General features: G+C 48.7%; 1 protein-coding gene and 1 pseudogene across 1 annotated transcript; one reads left to right on the top strand and one right to left on the bottom strand.

Annotated features, from left to right (window-relative positions):
- Positions 1-22: 22 nt before the first annotated feature.
- Positions 23-6,642, bottom strand: LOC128094888 (cytochrome c oxidase subunit 8B, mitochondrial). The gene is made up of 2 exons (XM_052713486.1): positions 1,269-6,642; positions 23-165 (listed from the first exon to the last, which is right to left on the bottom strand). The coding sequence occupies exons 1-2, from the start codon at positions 1,377-1,379 to the stop codon at positions 64-66; spliced, it is 213 nt and encodes a 70-aa protein (XP_052569446.1). The 5' UTR covers positions 1,380-6,642; the 3' UTR covers positions 23-63.
- An 11,293-nt stretch (positions 6,643-17,935) lies between these two features.
- Positions 17,936-19,209, top strand: LOC128123816 (60S acidic ribosomal protein P1-like; annotated as a pseudogene).

Genomic DNA, 19,209 nt, shown 5'->3' with positions numbered 1-19,209 from the left:
AGCACCAGAGTCAACACAAGACTAGGTGGATGGAAGAGTTTAATCTTTCAGGGCTGTGCCAGTTTATGCTGTGGAGCTTTTTTTATAGCTCTCCAAGTGAGATAAGACCCATCCTGCAGGAACCATGAAGCCGACGAATATGGTCATGATCCCCACAGCCTGCTCCTGTGGAAAGACAAGCAAACATGAATCCATGGCCATTAGAAGGCTTGGGCCTGGCCACTGGGCAGGGAAACTTCCTGCAGCGTGGGGCTTCTGCTTCAGCTAGAAACGGTCCACGGCTACAGATGACTCCTTTGCTTTCCCTCTCTAGGATGGCCAGCCAGTCCCCATTGTCTTCTGCTTCTCTCGGAAGTCCTGTGAGCGAGCAGGCCTGCTGTGTCAGTGAGCTTGGCAGCGTCAAGTCCTTACGGGGAGAATGACCTCAGAAACCAGGAGAAACAGCCTTGGGCTTCAGAGCCCAAGATCCTGCCTAGCTACAGCAGCTGCCAGCAAGGCAAAGGTTCACTCGGCTCCTGTGATCACAGCCCTGTGTTCCAGGGTGCTGTGCTGAATAGTAGAACAATTAAGGTTTCCATTGTTAGGAGCAAGCACAGAGCCTTTCTCTAGAAGCAGTTCCACTCAGAAGCCAAGCTGGGTGAAGTCAGACCCTGCCCTGCATGGGGGTCTAGTGTGTGCAGTAGTGACCCCATTAGGAGCCCTCTGTCCTCAGTAACTGGACTTAGCAAAGCCGGTTCTGAGGCACCAACTGCATGGTACCAAGTTTCCCCATGAAACAAGCCTGGGCCCTGAATTTAAGCAAATTTGGCATAGAATAGGAATCTTAGTCTGTACTGTGTCATAGCTGTATGTCTGTGACCAGATGGCCTGATTCTTAGATTGAGTCATACTTAAGATAAACACACTTCATATGTGGACTCCACTGGGTATGCTGCTGTTCTAGTTCCACACTCAGAGCAACCCACCTTTCCCTGTAACAGTGGAATACACACCCTGACTTGAACCCTGCACCCCACTTGGACTCTGTGCCCCCTAGTTCTGTCACTGTTGACCTTGGCCCGAGGCGAGGCCTGAGGAAAATCCTCACCCCACCGTTTGTAGCCCTTTGAGAGCCTGGCCCCAAACGGTGGTGCCAGAACCCCTCTTGGCATTCAGACACTATCTTGGCATAAAACACTGATACCTAGCACTGCATTCACTTCTCCTTTATCACTTAATCTTCCCTGTTGCCCTGAAACCCAGGAAATGCTACCTTAGAAGTTACTCACCATAGCGGAAGTGGGGGTTTGGGCTGGCTTGGCAGAGATATGGGCTTTGGGAACCACTGTATACTTCACAGGAGCTTGGAGCAGCCGCAGGACAGGGCGAAGCCTTGGCATGATTCTCAGGTTGCGCTCCTTCCTTGGCCCCAAAGAGGTACCCTGGGTGCCCGCTACACGTCCTCTGCTCACTTGGGCAGTTAGGGCTTTTTATAGCTGGGCTGGGGAACTGCAGCTGTCTCCTGTCACAAGACTTGGCAGAAAGAGTGCCTGTTGGTAGCTGGGAGAGAACCAGTCTGCCCCGTGATCCTGCTGTGAGCCCCTCAAAATGTAGGTATATGACATGGGCCCTTCTGAACAAGATTCACTTCTTTGCAGAAAAAAGACCTTACTGGGATAGGCCCAGGAAAGTCAGGCTTAAAATGCAAGAGATGTGGCATACTTTAAAAGTAAACTTTAACTCTTGGCGTATCAGCTGGGTGTGGTGGTGCATGCCTTTAATCCCAGCACTCGGGAGGCAGAGGCAGGTGGATCTCTGTGAGTTCGAGGCCAGCCTGGTCTACAGAGAGAGTTCCAGGACAACTAGGGCTACAAAGAGAAACCCTGTCTCAAAACAAAGCTACAACAAAAAATCTTGGGGTATCAGCCAAACAGTAACATACAGAACCTGCATTGACGTTCTGTGACATGTTCCTGGGTGAACCACTGGCCTTCCCATTCCCACGTGGTACACTGAACCAATAGCCCTATTGTCTTGAGTCTATTCATTGTAGGTTGAGGCACCGCTGGGGAGTTCCTACGGGGAGCCATATACCTCTGCGTGGTGAATGGCCTCACAGCTGTGCTGCAAAGGAGCAGAAGTACAACAGAGCAGGCGCTTTCTGAGTGCCATCTGTGGGCAGGAGCCATGTCTGTCCGCAGTCAAGGCAGCAGGCTGGGTGAGCTCTCGGCACCCTGGCCTGTCTGCAGATAGTATGCTGCTCATTTCTGCCCAGACGTGCACTAGTGCTGTGTTATCCTGCTCCCTGTCGCCCTCTTCCCGGTGTAGACCCCCCTCCCCCTCCCATGTGCTTGTCTGTTCTGTCCCCAGGCAGCAGCTGCCTCCTCTCCCCCACCTGACTTGCCAAATGCAAAGGCCAGGTTTCCAGCACGGTCTCAGCCTTGATTTGCTTGGTTGCTGCTTTTCCTCCCAATCTCCTTCAGCCTCTTCCTGACCTCTGGTTAGCTCCAAGCTCTTCAGGTCTCCATCTGATCTTTTCAGACCTCCTGTGGCCCTGGACAAGGCTGTGTTAGCACTGCCAGCTTCTCGGTTGTGATCTGGGATGGATTAACCACTGCTGGCTCTCTGCACCTCAGGGCCAAGTTCTCTGGCCCTCAAGTGTTCCTTCCCCAGCAGCAGCCTCTTCCCTCTGGGGGGTTCACGTTCCGCTCCCAACCCACCCATAGTGCCACACCTCAGGGAGATAAACTCCCCATCTTCCCAAGATCTAACCTAAACCATCTCTACTTTGGCCTCTCTCTACATTATCTCAGACAATTCTTGGAAAGCAGTCATCATTACGACCTATGCTCTACATTCTGCACCAGGCTCCATGCACTACCTCTTCCACAGCCCCCAAGACCGAGTGATGTACCCAACATTGTCAACACACACTAGTCCCCTTTACTGGACACTTTCCCTTCTAGTCTCACGTATCTGTTCAGTCATGAGGCTTTGTTCAGATGACATCTGAAGTGTACCGTGCTCCACTGTGTGTTCCTCGGACTAAAGTGAAAGTGTCATGTCTGTTTTCTCTGTGAACTTCAGAACCTAGAGCAGTTTCTAGCTTAGCAGACTTGTTCAGCCAGTGTCAGCAATGGGGATGGACGAGTGAGTAGGTGGGTATCAGTTGGGCAAGGAGATGCAAGGATAGATGGTGTTTCTGGTGTATAGCTAGATCCACCAGGCTCTGAGCGAGATTTGGGGATACAAAGCTGAGTCACCTGCAGGGAAAATGTTACGTTATCAGAAGGTCCAGGGTATTGTCACAGCTGATAAAGGCCACAGCCCAGTGTGTTCCTTGGTTGCTTTCAGACAATATTAGTATGAGCCCAAGCCCAAGATGAGACGTGATCACTGAGCATTCAGCCTCATCCTTGGCTTTTGTCTGCGCCCCTAGAGTTGGCCATGGTCACAACCCTTGCTGGAAACAATTGTGCCCTTATTTGCTTAGAAATGACGATAATGTGAATCTGTTTCACTAGGAACTTTATTTTTATTCTTTTCCTGGAAACTACATTTGCTGTGTACATGGGACTCCTCCTTAAGCTCCCCCAGTCCAGTCTTCAGCAAGGAGCCAAGTCCAAGGAGGTCAGAGGGAGGGCTTTGGTAGGGAAGTGTCCTAAATATTATTTTCACCATCACTGAGCTCCAGATTCCAGCCTCAGGCTTTGTAGGGGGAGCTGCTTCCCTCCTCTGGAATAATCCCTTCCACCTAAACCTTTAATTATAGCCTTGGGGTCCAGTCATGGATAAGGTTGTGAACCTGAACAAATTGTTGAGAGGCTCGCACTACCAGTGATATTTCTTCTCTTACAAGTAAGACCTGTCCCTAACCTGTCACAGGCCGGCTTCTGGCATAGGTTCCCATCTCTGCTCTTTGGGGCCTGGGTCATTTTCTGCTGGCCATTGGCAGGACTGTCCTCAGCTCTCAAGACTGCCCTAGACCCGCATCATGCTTCCTTCTCAGAGTGACTCCAAGTTCTGTTAGCAATGTCGAGACAAGTGAATCTCTCCTGTTTCCGATCTGTCTGCTACTTTATTTTTTAAGGAGAAGTTTTAGGCTTACAGAAAAGTTGTAAAGATGGGACAGAGTGTTTCCATGTGACCCACCCTCTTCCCATTACTAACACAGTAGTAAGTGGAAGGTCCGGGCCTTGATGCCCAACACTACAAAAGCACCTCAAACAGGATATGGGGTAGAAAGACCTACCATCCTCCATAGCTTCAAGCTTCCCAGCATCTCTTAGCCTAGCCATGGTGGGTGAGGCCTCAGTGAGGGCTTGTTGGAATGGGTGGGCAATGCAAGGAATTATAGTCCAGAGAGTTCACAGGCCCTCTAGAGCCCAGGTGGCCACACCAGCTATACCCCTCCACTCCCTTCCCATACTCCCCCAGACTTTCTGACCTTCCAGAACTTTTCAGGCACAAGCCAACCCTCTTGATTCCTCCCCTGAAATGGTCTCTATCCTGCTACTCCAGCAGGGCAGTGGTTGCCCCTCCTTGGTCTGCCTTTTACTTCAAGGAAACAACATTGCCAAGTGCAGTATAGGATAGAGGTCAGGGCCCCGAGGAGCTGCCAAGAACACAGAGCCATTGAGAAGTCTCAGTACAGGCCAGCCTACCCTGGCTTGGCCTGAACATGTGTGTCTCTCGTGGGTGACTGGTGGACAGACTGAACATGAGTGTCTCTCTGGGTGACTGGTGGACAGACTGAACATGTATGTCTCTCTCGGGTGTCTGGTGGACAGACTGAACATGAGTGTCTCTCTGGGTGACTGGTGGACAGACTGAACATGAGTGTCTCTCGGGTGACTGGTGGACAGACTGAACATGAGTGTCTCTCTCGGGTGTCTGGTGGACAAGCTGAACATGAGTGTCTCTCGGGTGACTGGTGGACAAGCTGCCCTTCTGCTCAAGTCAGCATTCAAACACACAACTTATGCATGTGGCACGGCCCTGTCCCTGTCCTTATGCTCAGAAGTGTGAGAGGACCTACAGCCTGAACATCCTGTGAAACTGAAGGTCACCTCTCTCTGCAGGACCTCTGGCGATCTGAGTGGATAAGTGTGGACATAGGGCGCCACCCTGTGCCTGGACTTAGAAGTGCAGGTCCTGCTGGGGAGCTTAGTGAGCGGAGAATGGGGCGGGGTAGTGTTCCTTGAGACTCTAAAGGGATGCTTTACCTACCTAGAGGTAATGCCTAGAGGTCATTACTAGGACCCTAACCTTGTACTTACACTGGGCTTCTGTTTACATCTCAGAAACAGGTTCCCAGAGTGTGGTGTCTGCACCAGCAGCCCCTGGAAGCCAGCTAGAGGGAAATCTCACACTCTGGGACAGACCAGCCTCTGGCACAGCAGGTTCTCCTGGAGGCGTTTAGAGCAGATTGATTTATTATAGGCCTGAAGGTTTGTTGCCATTTTACATTACCATTTTCATGTCACAGAAGAAACTGTGGTGATTGGGCTGGAGAGATGGCCCCGTGGTTAGAAACACCTGCTGTGCAAGCACAAGTATTGGAGTTCAGATCCCAGGTAACAAGCCTGGGATTCCACAGTGGCCTGTAACTCCAGGTGAAGGGGGGCTGAAGCCCTCTTCTGGCCTCTGTGAATGCACAACGACCCACACTATGGGTGCCCACTCGTGTGCAGCAAAAAGTCACACATGCATACATTAAAGTACATAATTAAACCAAATAAAAACTGAGCGCTTCACACTTATTCACATCAGCCACTTTCAGAAATATTCAAGGCTTGCCCAGGTGAGACTCTTTCCCTTTATCTGAAAAGTCATGCTCCCACTGAATACTTGAAGTATTTGCTAGAATTACAGAAAACTAAGGGGAGCGCTCTTACAGAGGGTGTAGCTTTTGGTGGTGGTGGTTGTGGTGGTCGTGGTGGGGTGTGTGTGTGTGTGTGTGTGTGTGTGTGTGTGTGTGTGTGTGTGTTGGATGCTGCTCTAGAAGGGATGACTGCTGAGCTAACCTCAGAATGAGGGAAGCCATTTTGGCCTCAAAGAAGGTTGAGCTCAGAGCAGGGTCCCTGCTACAAGACCACAGAGAATCACTCTTACCAAGGCCTGGCTGCAGTCTCTCTTAGGGCATTGAGGCCACTGTTTCTACTCTTTCATGAACAGGCTCAGACCTTCACATGTCTGGCTCCTAGTAACCTGTGCTGCCTTGCATGGGCAGCAAGCCTCAGCATGAAAGTCCACTGTGTAAAAATGTATTCCTCGATGGGAAGGTTAGTCTTACTGATTGGATTTAAAATCACCATAGAAACATACTCTGGATTTGTCTATGTGGATTGCGGTAGTTTGAAAGAAAATACCCACCAAGGGGAGTGGCACTATCAGGAGGTGTGGCCTTGTTGCGGTGAGTGTAGCCTTGTCGGAGGAAGTGTGTCACTGTGGAGGTGGGATTTGAGGTCTCATATATGCTCAAGCCACGCTCAGTGTGACACTCAAACCGCTTCCTGTTGCCTGAAAGATTTAGGACTCTGCTCCTTCTCCAGCACCATGTCTGCCTGCATGCTGCCATGTCCCACCCACCATGATGATAATGGACTGAACCTTTGAACTGTAAGCGAACCACCCCAATTAAATGTTTTCCTTTATAAGAATTGCTGTGGTCACGGTGTCTCTTCACAGCAATAGAAACCCTAACTAAGACATGGATGTTTCTAAAAAGGTTTAAGTGAAGAAGAAGACCTGCCTTGAATATGGGCAGCACCATCCAGTGTGCTGGAGCCCCTGACTGAAGGAGGAGGAAGCCAGCTGAGTATCAGCGGTTTTATCTCTGCTTCCTAGTAATGTAAATGTAACGAGCCGCCTCGTTTTCTTGTTGCCATGCCTCTCCACCATGATGGACTGTACCGTCAAACTGGGAGCCAACATAAGCACTTCTTCCTAAAGTTGTTTTGGTAAGTATTTTGTCAAATCACCAAGAAAAGGAACTAATACATTCAGTGAAGATGTCCACCCAGCCATCCAGATACGAGCCCTACCTGATACAACCTGAACAGCCAAGGCACCGTGACATTGAAACACAGGCTGAAAGCTCCTACAGGACCCCCCCCCCCAAAATGAGCCTTTCCGGGGTGGGGGTGCAGCAACAATCGGTTGAGCACTTTCATGTTGGAAGCCCTGAGTTGCATCCCCAGCACGACATAAACCTGGCATGGTGATATATAGTTATCCCAGTACTGGGGAGATATCGGGAGGATCGTAGGTTCAAGGCCATCCTCAGTCACATAGAGAGCACAAGGCCAGCCTAGGGGGATGCATAAGATCCTGTTTCAAAAACAGCAAAACAGTAGCCAGCAAGATGGATCAGTCTAGTGACATGAGTTCAGTCCCTACAACCATGTGGTAGAAGAAGGACACAGACTCCCACAACTGCTCTCTGACCTCCACAGGCAGGCTAGGATTTGTGCACGCCCCCCAGTAAATAATTTTTAAAAATTAAAATCAAACACTAAAAAGTTAAAAAAAAAAAAAAAAAAAAGCCACATAGCCGGGCGGTGGTGGCGCACGCCTTTAATCCCAGCACACGGGAGGCAGAGGCAGGTGGATCTCTGTGAGTTCGAGGCCAGCCTGGTCTACAGAGCGAGATCCAGGAAAGGCGCAAAGCTACACAGAGAAACCCTGTCTCGGAAAAAAAAAAAACAAAAAACCAGGCAGTGGTGGTGCATGCCTTTAATCCCAGCACTCGGGAGGCGAGACAAGTGGATCTCTGGGTTTGAGACCAACCTGATCTGCAGTGAGTTGCAGGACAGCCAGGCCACACAGAGAAACCCTGTCTCAATAGATGGATGGGTGAGTGGATGGATAGACAGACAGACAGATAGATAAGAAAATTAAGCAGCTCTTAGACTCTAGTTTTCCTCTACTGCATTTAATAAACTACCTCTGCCGTCTGTCCTTGGGAAATTTATTCACAATCGATCACTGGCCTGTCAGTGTGATTTTCAGCCCAGCACTTCTAACCTTTGTACATCCATACTATGGTTTCCCTCCATGGAAGGCAAGCTAACTCAAGTTCTCTTCACAGGAATGTGCCCTATGGACCTAGCCACAGTTTCAAAACCCCCACAGTTTTATTAACATAGTGGTTAACTTTATGTGTCACTCTGACTGGACTCTGAAACCTAGCTATTTGGTCAACATTTTTCTAGATATCTCTTCGAGAATTTTTTGTGGTGACAATAGCAGTCAAGTTGGTGGACTTTGGTGAAGCAAATGACCTTACATAAATAATGTGAATGGGCCTCGTGGTCCCTTGAAGGCATTGATCAAAGTCTGACTTTCCTTGAGCAAGAGAGAGTTCTGCCTCCCCACAGCTTTGGGTGCGGGTGCAAAGTTGGCTCTGCCCTGGATCTGTACCTGCCAGCTTCCCCATCAAGCTCTGGGCACTCCAAGCCCCACAATCAAGGAATCCAATTCCTGAAATTCACCTGCCTCTCCTTTTTTCCTCCCTTCCTCCTGCTTTTCCTTCTGCTGGTCCCATGGCCCTGCAGACTTCCAACTGAACTGACGCAGTTGGGGAAACTGAGTCATAAAAAAGAGTAGCTTTTCTGTCCTTTCACTCTGCAGTGAAGTCATTGATCCTCCATTTCTGTCTGACATGTTAAATGGTGTCAAATGTAACCCGATCACCATGTACCACAGCCATGGGGCATTTCGTCTTCAAAGATCCTGTGCACCTGTCGTACCAGGGAGTATCAGTCCCCGTGTAACAAGTGGCCACCAACTTAGCAACTGGAAACAGCGTGCTTATCAAAATCTAGGCTTCTGTGGGTCAGAGCCATGTTCAGGTAAACTGGGTCCCTCCCTGGGTCTTTTTTTTTTTTTTTTTTTTTTTTAAGATTTATTTATTTATTATGTATACAGTGCTGTGTCTGCATGGCCAGAAGAGGGCATCAGATCTCATTACAGATGGTTGTGAGCCACCATGTGGTTGCTGGGAATTGAACTCAGAACCTCTGGAAGAAGAGCCAGTGCTCTTAACCTCTGAGCCATCTCTCCAGCCCCCCTCCCTGGGTATCAGCCAAACCATGTTCTTTTAAGCCTGAGGTCCTCTTCCCAGCTCTGCTTCCTGGCAGAGCCCTCCCTATTGAAGGACTAGTCTGAGCCCCATTTTCTAGCAGGCTGTTGACAGACCACCCTCACTGCTAAGGCTGTCTAGAGCCTCCTGGCAGAGCCCGTCCATGTGTGGCTCCATGTGCTGCTAGTTCAAGACAAACGAGTGAATCCCTCATGCTTCAGATCTCTCTGGGTTCTTAAAAAGTTTTTGGGTTTTGTTTTGCTTTGTTTTCTGAGAAAGGGTTTCTCTGTAGCCCTAGCTGTCCTGGAACTCACTCTGTAGGCTGTCCTCAAACTCAGAGATCCACCTACCTCTGCCTCCTGAGTGCTGGGATTAAAGGTGTCTACCACACCACCTGGCCTATTTTGTTGCTGTTGTTGTTTTGTTTTTTTAAAGAAGATTTTAGGTATACAGATAAGCTGTGAGTTAGGGTGGGGTTTTTCCTGCAGCCGACACCGTTCCCATTACTAACACCTGACCCCATTGTGTGCAGAGTCCCATCCTGAATGCCCAGCAATGCAAAAAGCAAGCAAGAAAAAAAAATGTGGTGTGATGATTCATTTTATGTGTCAGACATTCATTCAAACATTGTTATTCTAAGTCCTTGTCCTTGAGAGTATTTTTGGATAAGATAAATATCTAAACAGTAAACATTGACAGCTTACAAACATCAGAAATATCAGAAGTAAGATGTGACGACTGTAAATATATTCTGGAGAAAAGTTAATGAAACCATAAATATTTGCATTCATGAACTTTAAAAAGTGTGATTTCCCAATGCCAGTTTCTCCAAATTATTCCATGGTTTTAGTGAGTGCAATTCTAAGAAAATTCCAAGAGATTTTCCGTCACTGGGAGTATAGAAGTGGATTCTAAGACAAACAGGCAGAGGATATGGATGATTGAGGCAGGCTTTACATGGACAGAACAGACCAACAAGTATGTGTGTGTGTGGGGGGTTCATGTTAATTTTTCATATTAATTTCTTAAAATGCTTAAAACTCAATTTCCTATTTCATATGTCTTACTTAAAGCTGATACAGCCACTGCTTGTAAGATTTTAAATGTCTGCATTTTGGGCTGGAGATGGCTACATGGGTAAGAGCACTTGTTGCTCTTACAGAGGACCTGGGTTGCGTTCCCAGCACCCTCATGGTGGCTCACAACCTTCTGTCACTCCAGTTCCAGGAGATCTGCCCTTTGCTGACCTCTGATGGGCATCCGGCACACATGTGATACACATATGTACATATAGACCAAACAATCATACTCATAAATAAATCTTTTAAAAAATAGTTTTAATTTAAAATATCACTTTCAGCTCCGTGCTTGCTGTTCAAGATGTAAGCGCTCAGCGTCTTGGTCCTGCCACCATTCCAGCCAGTCTTGCCACTGCTTCCCAGCTGGAAGCCCAAATAAACTCTTCTATTAAACAACAACCGAAATTAAATGTCCCAAGGGCAAACCTATCCCTTGACTGTTGGAACCACGGGCTCACCTGTGCACAACCTGTCTACTTCTACCTACCAGGGACTGTGCCTGTAAGCAAAACAAAACAGGAGGAGCAGTGAAGGGAGAGCGGAGAGTCGCAGGACCTGAGGGTTTGCATGCCATCGCTCTTGGAGGGGGAGTGGGGGCTTGAGGAGAAAAGGTGTGTGGCGGGACAACCACTTTTACAAGCTCATTCTGCCTACGTGTTAGCTGAGGCATGAGCCGAGGCAGAGTCGGGAGGTGCTGAGAATCAGTTTTGAGAACAGAATCAATTAAGGTACTATCTAAGAGAGAGAGAAGAAATCCACAGCCGCCAAGAATTTAGGAGGACTCCTGCCTGCGACCTAAGCATTCTCCTTTGTGACCTGCAGGTGGAGCTGTCGGACTGTTATCTGAGCGTGGCCTCCTGGCGGGAACTGAGTCAGCGCTTCACCTTGGAGATCCCCAGTAGAGCGTCAGGGTGTGGGCAGGGTTGAGAGAACTCTCAGAGTGCAGAAGTGTGCACTCAAAGTGCCAGGATCTGCAGTGCACACGGTGTGCTGCAGGACGCGGCAAATTACAAGGTGCAGGATGCAGGCCTGAGAGCACTAAGGGCACGCTGCTATGTATCCTGTGAACCTGGGACTATGACAGCGACAGGTCCTTGCGGTGACGGTTGACAGAGACCAGGCTCTTTGTAGACAGATGCCGCAGGGAAGCTAGAGGAATTGATAGAGGTGCAGAAACACACATAATCCGAAAAGTGGAGGTCGCCAGGGCGCAAGGAGGGCGGGGCGGGGGCGGGGGCGGGGGTGGGGGAGTAGTTCGGGCGGGCGGGTGGAGCTAGGATGTGTGGGAAGGTGAGAGTGAAGGCGCAAGGCTTGTTTTTGTCATCCTAAGGACGGTTCAGTGGCGTTAACTGCACCCAAAATACTGTGCAATCATCACTACTATTTATAAAATTCTTATCACCTCAGAGACCCCTTACCCATCAAGCAGTGACTCCAGGTTCTCCCTACTTCCCATCATTTTGGAGGGTTGTTTGTTTGTTTTGATTGAATCTGTTGCTGCTGTGTTGTTCGTGGGTTTTTGTTGTTGCAGGTTGTTTTGGTGTTTGTTTGCTTGAGACAAGGTCTTACTATGTATCCCAGGCTGGCCTCTAAATCAAATCAATCCTCCTGCCTCAGCCTTTCACTACTTTATGTCTCTTTGAATTTGCCTGTTCTGTGAGTTTCAGTTATGCAGATTAAAGATTCCTACATTTGCTCCTTTGTGCTGGATCATCTAGCTCAAGGTTTGCCCACATCCAGGCACCTGTCAGAAATGTCTTCATTTTTGTGGGTGAACAACATCCCATTTTGGTCCTGAGCATTCGTTTGTGAAAGACGTTTGGCTCCAATGAGTAGTGGTGCCTCACTCAGCAACTACAAGTATTGAGTTCCTGTTTTCATTTCTCTCAACAACCACAAAACTTACCCACAGTGATTGCATTGTTTTCTGTGGGTTCAGCAGCATGGTTTTGTGTGTGTGTGTGTGTGTGTGTGTGTGTGTGTGTGTGTGTGTGTGTGTTTTGTTTTTGTCTTTTTTTTTCCTTTTCCTTTTTTTTCCCCCTATTTGTGCTTTATTTTATTTTATTTTATTTTATTTTGAAAACAGATCTCTCTATGTAGTCCTGTCTGTCCTGGAACTTTACTATGTAGACCAGGCTGGCCTCTAACTCAAATAGATCTCCCTCTGCCTCTCTGCCTCAATGCCCCTCTGCCTTTGCCTTGGCAAGTGCTAGGATTAATGGAGTGCACCACCATGCCCAGCTCTTTTACCTTTTTTTTTTTTAAAGATTTATTTATTTATTATATATACAGAGAAGGGTGCCAGATCTCATTACAGATGGTTGTGAGCCACCATGTGGTTGCTGGGAATTGAACTCAGGACCTCTGGAAGAGCAGTCGGTGCTCTAAACCTCTGAGCCATCTCTCCAGCCCCGCTCTTTTACTTTTTTAAAGTTAGCTTTCCCCAGTAGATATGTCCATTCAAGTCTGCTGCCTTTTTCTTTTTTCTCCATTAAAAAAAAAAAAAACTTAATTAGGGGCTGGAGAGATGGTTCAGCGGTTAAGAGCACTGGCTACTCTTCCAGAGGACCTGGGTTTGATTCCCAATACCTGCTTCACACCTCATAAATGTCTGTAACTCCATTTCCAGACGACTAGAAGTCCTCTTCTGGTTTCCAACGGCACCAGGAACATACATGGTACACAGATTTACATGCAGGCAAAACAATCAAAACATAAAATAATAATAATAGTAATTTCAACAGTTTAAGGAGCGCACACTGCTCAGAATGTTTATTTTTGTTTCATGTGTGCGTGCTGGCCAGTGTTTCATGTGTGCGTGCTGGCCAGTGTTTCATGTGTGTGTGCTGGCCAGTGTTTCATGTGTGTGTGCTGGCCAGTGTTTCATGTGTGCGTGCTGGCCAGTGTTTCATGTGTGTGTGCTGGCCAGTGTTTCATGTGTGTGTGCTGGCCAGTGTTTCATGTGTGTGTGCTGGCCAGTGTTTCATGTGTGTGTGCTGGCCAGTGTTTCATGGTATGTGCTGGCCAGTGTTTCATGGTATGTGCTGGCCAGTGTTTTGTTGACCTGACATGCTAGAGTCATTTGTGAAGAGGGAGCCGCAACTGAGAAAATGTTCCCACAGACTGGCCTGTGGGCAAGCCTGTGGGGTATTTTTTGATTGTCGATAGACGGAAGGCCGAGCCTTTTATGGATGGTGCCAACCCTGGGCAGATAGTCCTGAGTTGTAAAAGCAGGCTGAGTACGTCTCAGGGAGCAAGCCAGTAAGCAGCATTCCTTCATGGCTTCTACATTAGGTCCTGCTTTCAGGGTCCTGCTTTGAGCTCCTGCCCTGACTTCCCCCAGTGATAGGGAGAGTGCGGCCTGAGAGTGTTAAGATGAAATAAATTCTTCCCAAGTTGCTTCCCGTCATGGTGTTTTATCACAGTAGTGGAACCCCTGACTAAAACAACATAGGAGAGTTTTGTGTGTATGTGCACAAGTGTGCCATTGAGTGCCTGGTGCCCATGGAGGCCAGAAGAGGCAGTGTCACCCCTGGAACTGAAGTCACGGATGGTTATAAGCCTCCATGTGGGTGTGGGGAAACCGACATGCATTCTCTGCAAAAGGAGCAAGGGCTTTTAACTCCTAAGCCATCTGTCCAACCTCGTTTTCACACATTTTTAAATTGGGTTGTGTGGGGGTTTTTCTTACTGATTTGTGGGTGTTATTTGTGTAGTCTAGGTACTGATCCCATAACAGATTGGTCAATTCAAAGATTTCTTCCCTCCTCTGCTGTTGGTACCTTTCCAGTGTCCTTCTATGCACAAAGTGTTTTAATTCTGACTAAATACCATGTCTTAGTTACTTTTCTATTGTTAAAACACCATGACCAAGACAACTTATAAAATAAAGTATTTAACTGGGGGCTTGCTTACAGTTCAAAGAATTAGAGTCCATGAGCATCATGGCGGGGAGCATGGCAGCAGGCAGTCAGGCATGGCTCCAGAACAGTAGCTAAGACCTTACATCTGATCCACAAGCAGGAGGTGTTGGGAGGAGGGTGGGTGGGAAAGACACTAACTGGGAATGGTGTGGACTTGTGAAACCCAGAGCCCACCCTCCGTGACACACCTCCTCCAGCAAGGCCACACCTCCTAATCCTTTCCAAACAGTTATACCAACTGGGGGCCAAGCATTCACACTCAGACCATCACTCTTTATGTATGTATTTTGAGACAGGGTCTCATGTAGTCAAATTTAGCCTTGAACTTGCCATGTAGCTGAGGGTGGTCTTGAACTCTCAATCCTCCCTATTGCTTCCTCCCATTGAGAAGGTACACACAGTTCAGTGGCATTAATTACACCTAAAATATTGTTAAAAACCTATTCATAAAATTATTTTTGTTTTGTTTTTGAGACAAGGTTTTTCTGTGTAGCCCTGGCTGTCCTGGAACTCACTCTGTAGACCAGGCTGGCCTCAAACTCACAGAGATCCTCCTGCTTCTGCCTCCACAGTGCTGGAATCAAAGGCGTGCCCTATTTATAAAATTCTTATCACCACAAACAGTGACCTTTTACCCATCAAGCAATAACTTCAGTTCCAATAACTGTAGCTTCATCACCATGCCCAGTTTCAAATTATCTTTTATTCTCTTTCTTTGCTTATACTTTTAAACTTAGTTGTTGTTGTTGTTGTTATTATTTATACATGAATGTGCATGCCCATGCCACACACACATGTGGAAGTCAGAGAAAAACATACTGAGTTGATTCGCTCCTTCCACCTTTATGTGGCTTCGGGGGAGCCAGCTCAGGCTGTCAGGGTTGTGTGACTAGCGCTTCTACATACTGAGGTTCTTTTTTTTCAGGACTGAACCCAGGGCCTTGCGCTTGCTAGGCAAGCGCTCTACCACTGAGATAAATCCCCAACTCCCATACTGAGGTTCTTACGGGCTGTTCACTCACACTTTTAACACTGTCTGAGGATTCACTGTCAAATCCAGACAAGATTTTCCCGTGTTTTTTTTTTTATTTTATTTTTGGTTTTTCGAGACAGGGTTTCTCTGTGTAGCTTTGCGCCTTTCCTGGAACTCGCTTTGGAGACCAGGCTGGCCTCGAACTCACAGAGATCCTCCTGGCTCTGCCTCCCGAGTGCTGGGATTAAAGGCGTGTGCCACCACCGCCTGGCTTCCCGTGTTTTTATTAAGGGTTTTGTGGCTGTAGCTATTGAAATAGAGCATTGGTCTATGCTGAGCTGATTTATATGGTGTGGGATGAGTGACATTCTCACTCAGGAACGGGTCTTAGCTGCTTCATGATTACTTCTTTCAAATTCACAACCAAAGAGAGAAACTTTCATGACTCCAGCCCAGGCAGTCAAGAACATGTCACAGTGAGTCACAGATCAGCCAATGAGCAGCAGAGAGCCCCATGCCAGACCCAGCTGCCCACCCAGCAGTACAGGAGTGGGGACACGGATGTAGGGCCAGAGGCCTCTAGGGATGAGGTAAGCTGAAGAGGGAAGGAACAGAGCAGCTCGGTGAACGTGGGAAGACACAGGAGTCAGCCCTTTAAGGTGGGGGCTCCCACAAGACAGGTGTGCAAGGCTGGATGCCCGCCACCCTTCACTACAGTCAGAGTGCCAGCCTGGGATGGCGGGGCGGGGGGGGGGGGAGGCTGCTAGGCCAACAAGACCCCAAGGGTGGAAGACAAGGCAGAGGCCCTAAGCACCCCAGCTCTATGAGGAGGGGAGGCTGAAGTTTGCCCTAGGGGTGGTTTCCCGGTGTAACACGAAGGTCCCCAGAGTCTTAGCAGCTGGTAGATCCTCAGTCCTGCTATACAACATGGGGATTTGTTCCCTCACCTCAGGGAAAGAGTCTCTGTGCCCTGAGGGCATTCTGCCCTGAGGGCATTCTGCCCTGGCGCTACCAGGCTATTTGCTTCCACCCTTTGTCCTAAGACATGGAAGGACTGAGCCAGGGCACTTGGAAGGAAGCGCTCTTCCGTCTGCCTGCTAAGGCCAGCAAGGGATGTCTGTCTAGAAGCTTCAAGTCTGGCTCCCCATGACCCCCACCCACAGGAGTGCCAGTCTGATGGAGAGTGCTCTGTTAGCAATGGTGATTACTTCAGCCTTGAGGAGGGTTCAGGGTTCTTGCCAGCCTGGATTAAGAGGGAGGCAGACATGGACTTGTTCCTGCCTTCTGAGGGTGACAAGGGTTGACTTTATGGCCCTGTTCTCCCAGTGGGACAGCACAATTACTGTACGTAAGGTCTTGGTTTCAGCCTTTCCCATACATGCAACAAGGGCCCTGGGGAGAACACTGGAGCTAATAATTAGCCAGACTTTGGATGTAATGACTCCCTTTGTATTTTTTATTTATTCATTGGTGGTTCTTGGAACAGGATCCAGGGTCTTGAGCATCCTAAGCATGCAATCTACCAAAGAGCCACATCTAATTATAGTAAACCCACATAGCAGGAGTTTTACCCAGTCTTAAAGAAAAATCGAATCATGACATGTACAGGAAAATAGGTAGAAGGGGTAATTATTATCTGAGGTATCCTAGATTTAAAAAGACAAATGCGGTGTTTTCTCTTGTGTGGCTCCTGGTTCAGTGTGTGTGTGTGTGTGTGTGTGTGTGTGTGTGTGTGTCTGTCTGTCTGTCTGTCTGTCTGTCTGTCTGTCTGTCTTATGATGAGGAGGCAATGTAGAGTATAAGTCATCATACTGGAAGGGGGACCAGGAAAGGGGAAAAGAGATCCTAAGGGAGAGCTGAGTAAGGGAAAAGAAGGTTCAAATAAAGTACAGAACACTTGGCACAGGGGCAGAGGGAGCAGAGGGGGCAGAGGGAGCAGACAGGGCAGAGGGGGGCAGAGGGGGACCAGCAGAAGGGCCTGTGGTCGGGAGAGGGAGATCAGGGGAGAAGATCAACAAGAATGAAGCATATGAAAATCCTGTCGTGAAACCCATTACTTCTTACATATTTTTTTTATAGCTAATAAAAAGAAAAAATACCAAAGTTTTGGAGCCAGCAAAATGGCTCAGTGAGTAAAGGCCTTTGAGGCCAATCTGACGACCCGAATTCAGTCCCTAGAACCTACAGGGGAGATGGAGAGAACTGACTCCTGCAGGTTATCCTCTGACTTCTACACACACACTGTGGCACACGTGCCCATACACAACACTCACATGCACGCGCAAACACTCACACAAATAAATGTAAGGACAAATTTTTACAATAAAATAAAAGCACATTTTTTCCCATCTTGCCCACATCTGAGTGCACAGCTCGGTGTCGTGAAAGCACATTCACGGTGTTGTGCAGTTAGTTATTGCCACCATCCGGCTCCAGAACTTGCTATCTTCAAAAGCTGAACTCTGTCCTCATCAAGCACTGACACTCCGCTCCCCCTCCCCCTCCCCCCCCAACACACACGTGCGTGCACACACATCCTCCCAGCACCTGGCACCCAATCTCACTTTCTGTTTCTGGAGATCTGAGGACTCCAGGAAACTCCTAGAAGTAATTCTCCAGTACTTGTCCTACCTCTGGTTCATGCCTTCAAGGTACTATATCCTCAAGGGCCATCAGGGTTAAAATATGGATTCCTTCCTTTCCAATGCTGCCCTTTATTTTATTTTTACTAATTTACTTTTAGCCATGCTAAAAAGGGTTCAGGGGATCAAATCCAGACACATGCTAGGCCTGTGATTGCTCAAGGCTGTCTGAAGATATTTGGTCCTTCCATTGAGGCTACTTTTCAGCCCTTGTGGGGGTAGGAGAGGGGACAGAAGAAATGGTCTAAGGGGACATGGAAGTGAGCTCTGAGGACAAGGTTTCTCTTGGGGACATTCTCTGGCCTTGAAAGACACTTGGATGCAGGTGCCACTGTGCACTGAGGCTGAAGGCTGGACCAAGGGTTCTCAAGGAGGCCGTAGCCCTTAGCCTCGAGGCTGTTCAGCTTATGTGGGTCTCACCGGAGGGTCCTCCAGGATCTGGGACCTAAATTTGATCTTGGCTGCCTCTTGAACTGGCATCAGCTCTCTAGACCCGAGCCAGGGCATTATGTCTCCAGTACCACTCAGACTCAGGATCCTGTTGAATCCCCAGAGTGGAGCCCCGGGTTCATTAATACATCCAAGAATGAAAAGCCTGGAGGAGTCGGAAGTGTGACATTTTGAGAGACGGGTTTGTGATGGAGCTGGACCTGTGACCTTTATGCTGGCCTGTACATGTAACTCCCTTACAGCTGGTAGGGCCAGGAGTGATTCCGGTCTGAGGTAAGAAGAAACAACCTGTGTGAACGCCGATTGCACCCTACAGAGAAGGGTGTGCCATGCCCCTTGTCTCCCTACTCCCCCACTTGAGACCTGGTCACCCAGAAGAGGGAGGTGCCCCAGATGGAGACAGCTAGTACCTGACCTTATACTGCTCAGGACTGATTGTTGAGGTTAATGTCTGGCGACAGAGCTGTCACCAGAGCTGCGCTGACAGTCCAGCTGCCAAGTTGTCGGAATCCGCTGCATGGAGACGGAGGCTTCCTGGGGCTGCCATGGTCACTGGATTTCAGCTGCGGAACAGAAACCCCCAAGAAACTGCAGACTGGAAATGATCCTTTAAAAACACCCTGGGAGTTTTCCTCAGCTGCTGCCAAGGTGCTTAGTCCTTCCAAGGAAGCTGAGACCACACTGGGATGAGGCCCTGCTCCATCCAGACATGAGCACCATAGCCAGCAGGCCTCACCTCGGCCTCCATCTCCAAGCTCGCCTGTGTCTACTCCACCCTCATCCTGCACCGCAGTGATGAGCCTCAGCGGGTGGGATTGTGGCCCTCGTTAAAACCGCTGGTGTCAATGTTAAGCCATTTTAGTCTGGCTTGTTTGCAAAGGCCCTGGCCAGTGTCAACCCGGGGAGCCTCATCTGCACCATCAGAGCCGGCAAAGCAGCTCTGTCACTGGGGCCTCACCAGCAGTCAGTCCTGCCCTCTCCACCAACGCTGCCTCAGCTGAGGGGAAGAACATGGAGGCAAAGAGAGAAGAATCTGAGGAGTCTGAGTGATGACTTGGGTCCTAGGCTTTTTGACTAG

The sequence above is a fragment of the Peromyscus californicus genome, unplaced genomic scaffold, assembly GCF_007827085.1.
Source record: "Peromyscus californicus insignis strain IS unplaced genomic scaffold, ASM782708v3 Scaffold_4__1_contigs__length_199733344, whole genome shotgun sequence".
NCBI lineage: Eukaryota > Metazoa > Chordata > Mammalia > Rodentia > Cricetidae > Peromyscus > Peromyscus californicus.
This window is presented reverse-complemented; position numbering and strand designations above follow the sequence as displayed.

Bases quoted from the DNA above. Each gene is read 5' to 3' on its own strand.
- LOC128094888 (XM_052713486.1), bottom strand. From the start codon at position 1,379: ATGCCAAGGCTTCGCCCTGTCCTGCGGCTGCTCCAAGCTCCTGTGAAG. The intron at 166-1,268 runs GTGAGTAACTTC...GTCTTTCCACAG, and splicing joins AAACCCCCACTTCCGCTATG to GAGCAGGCTGTGGGGATCAT.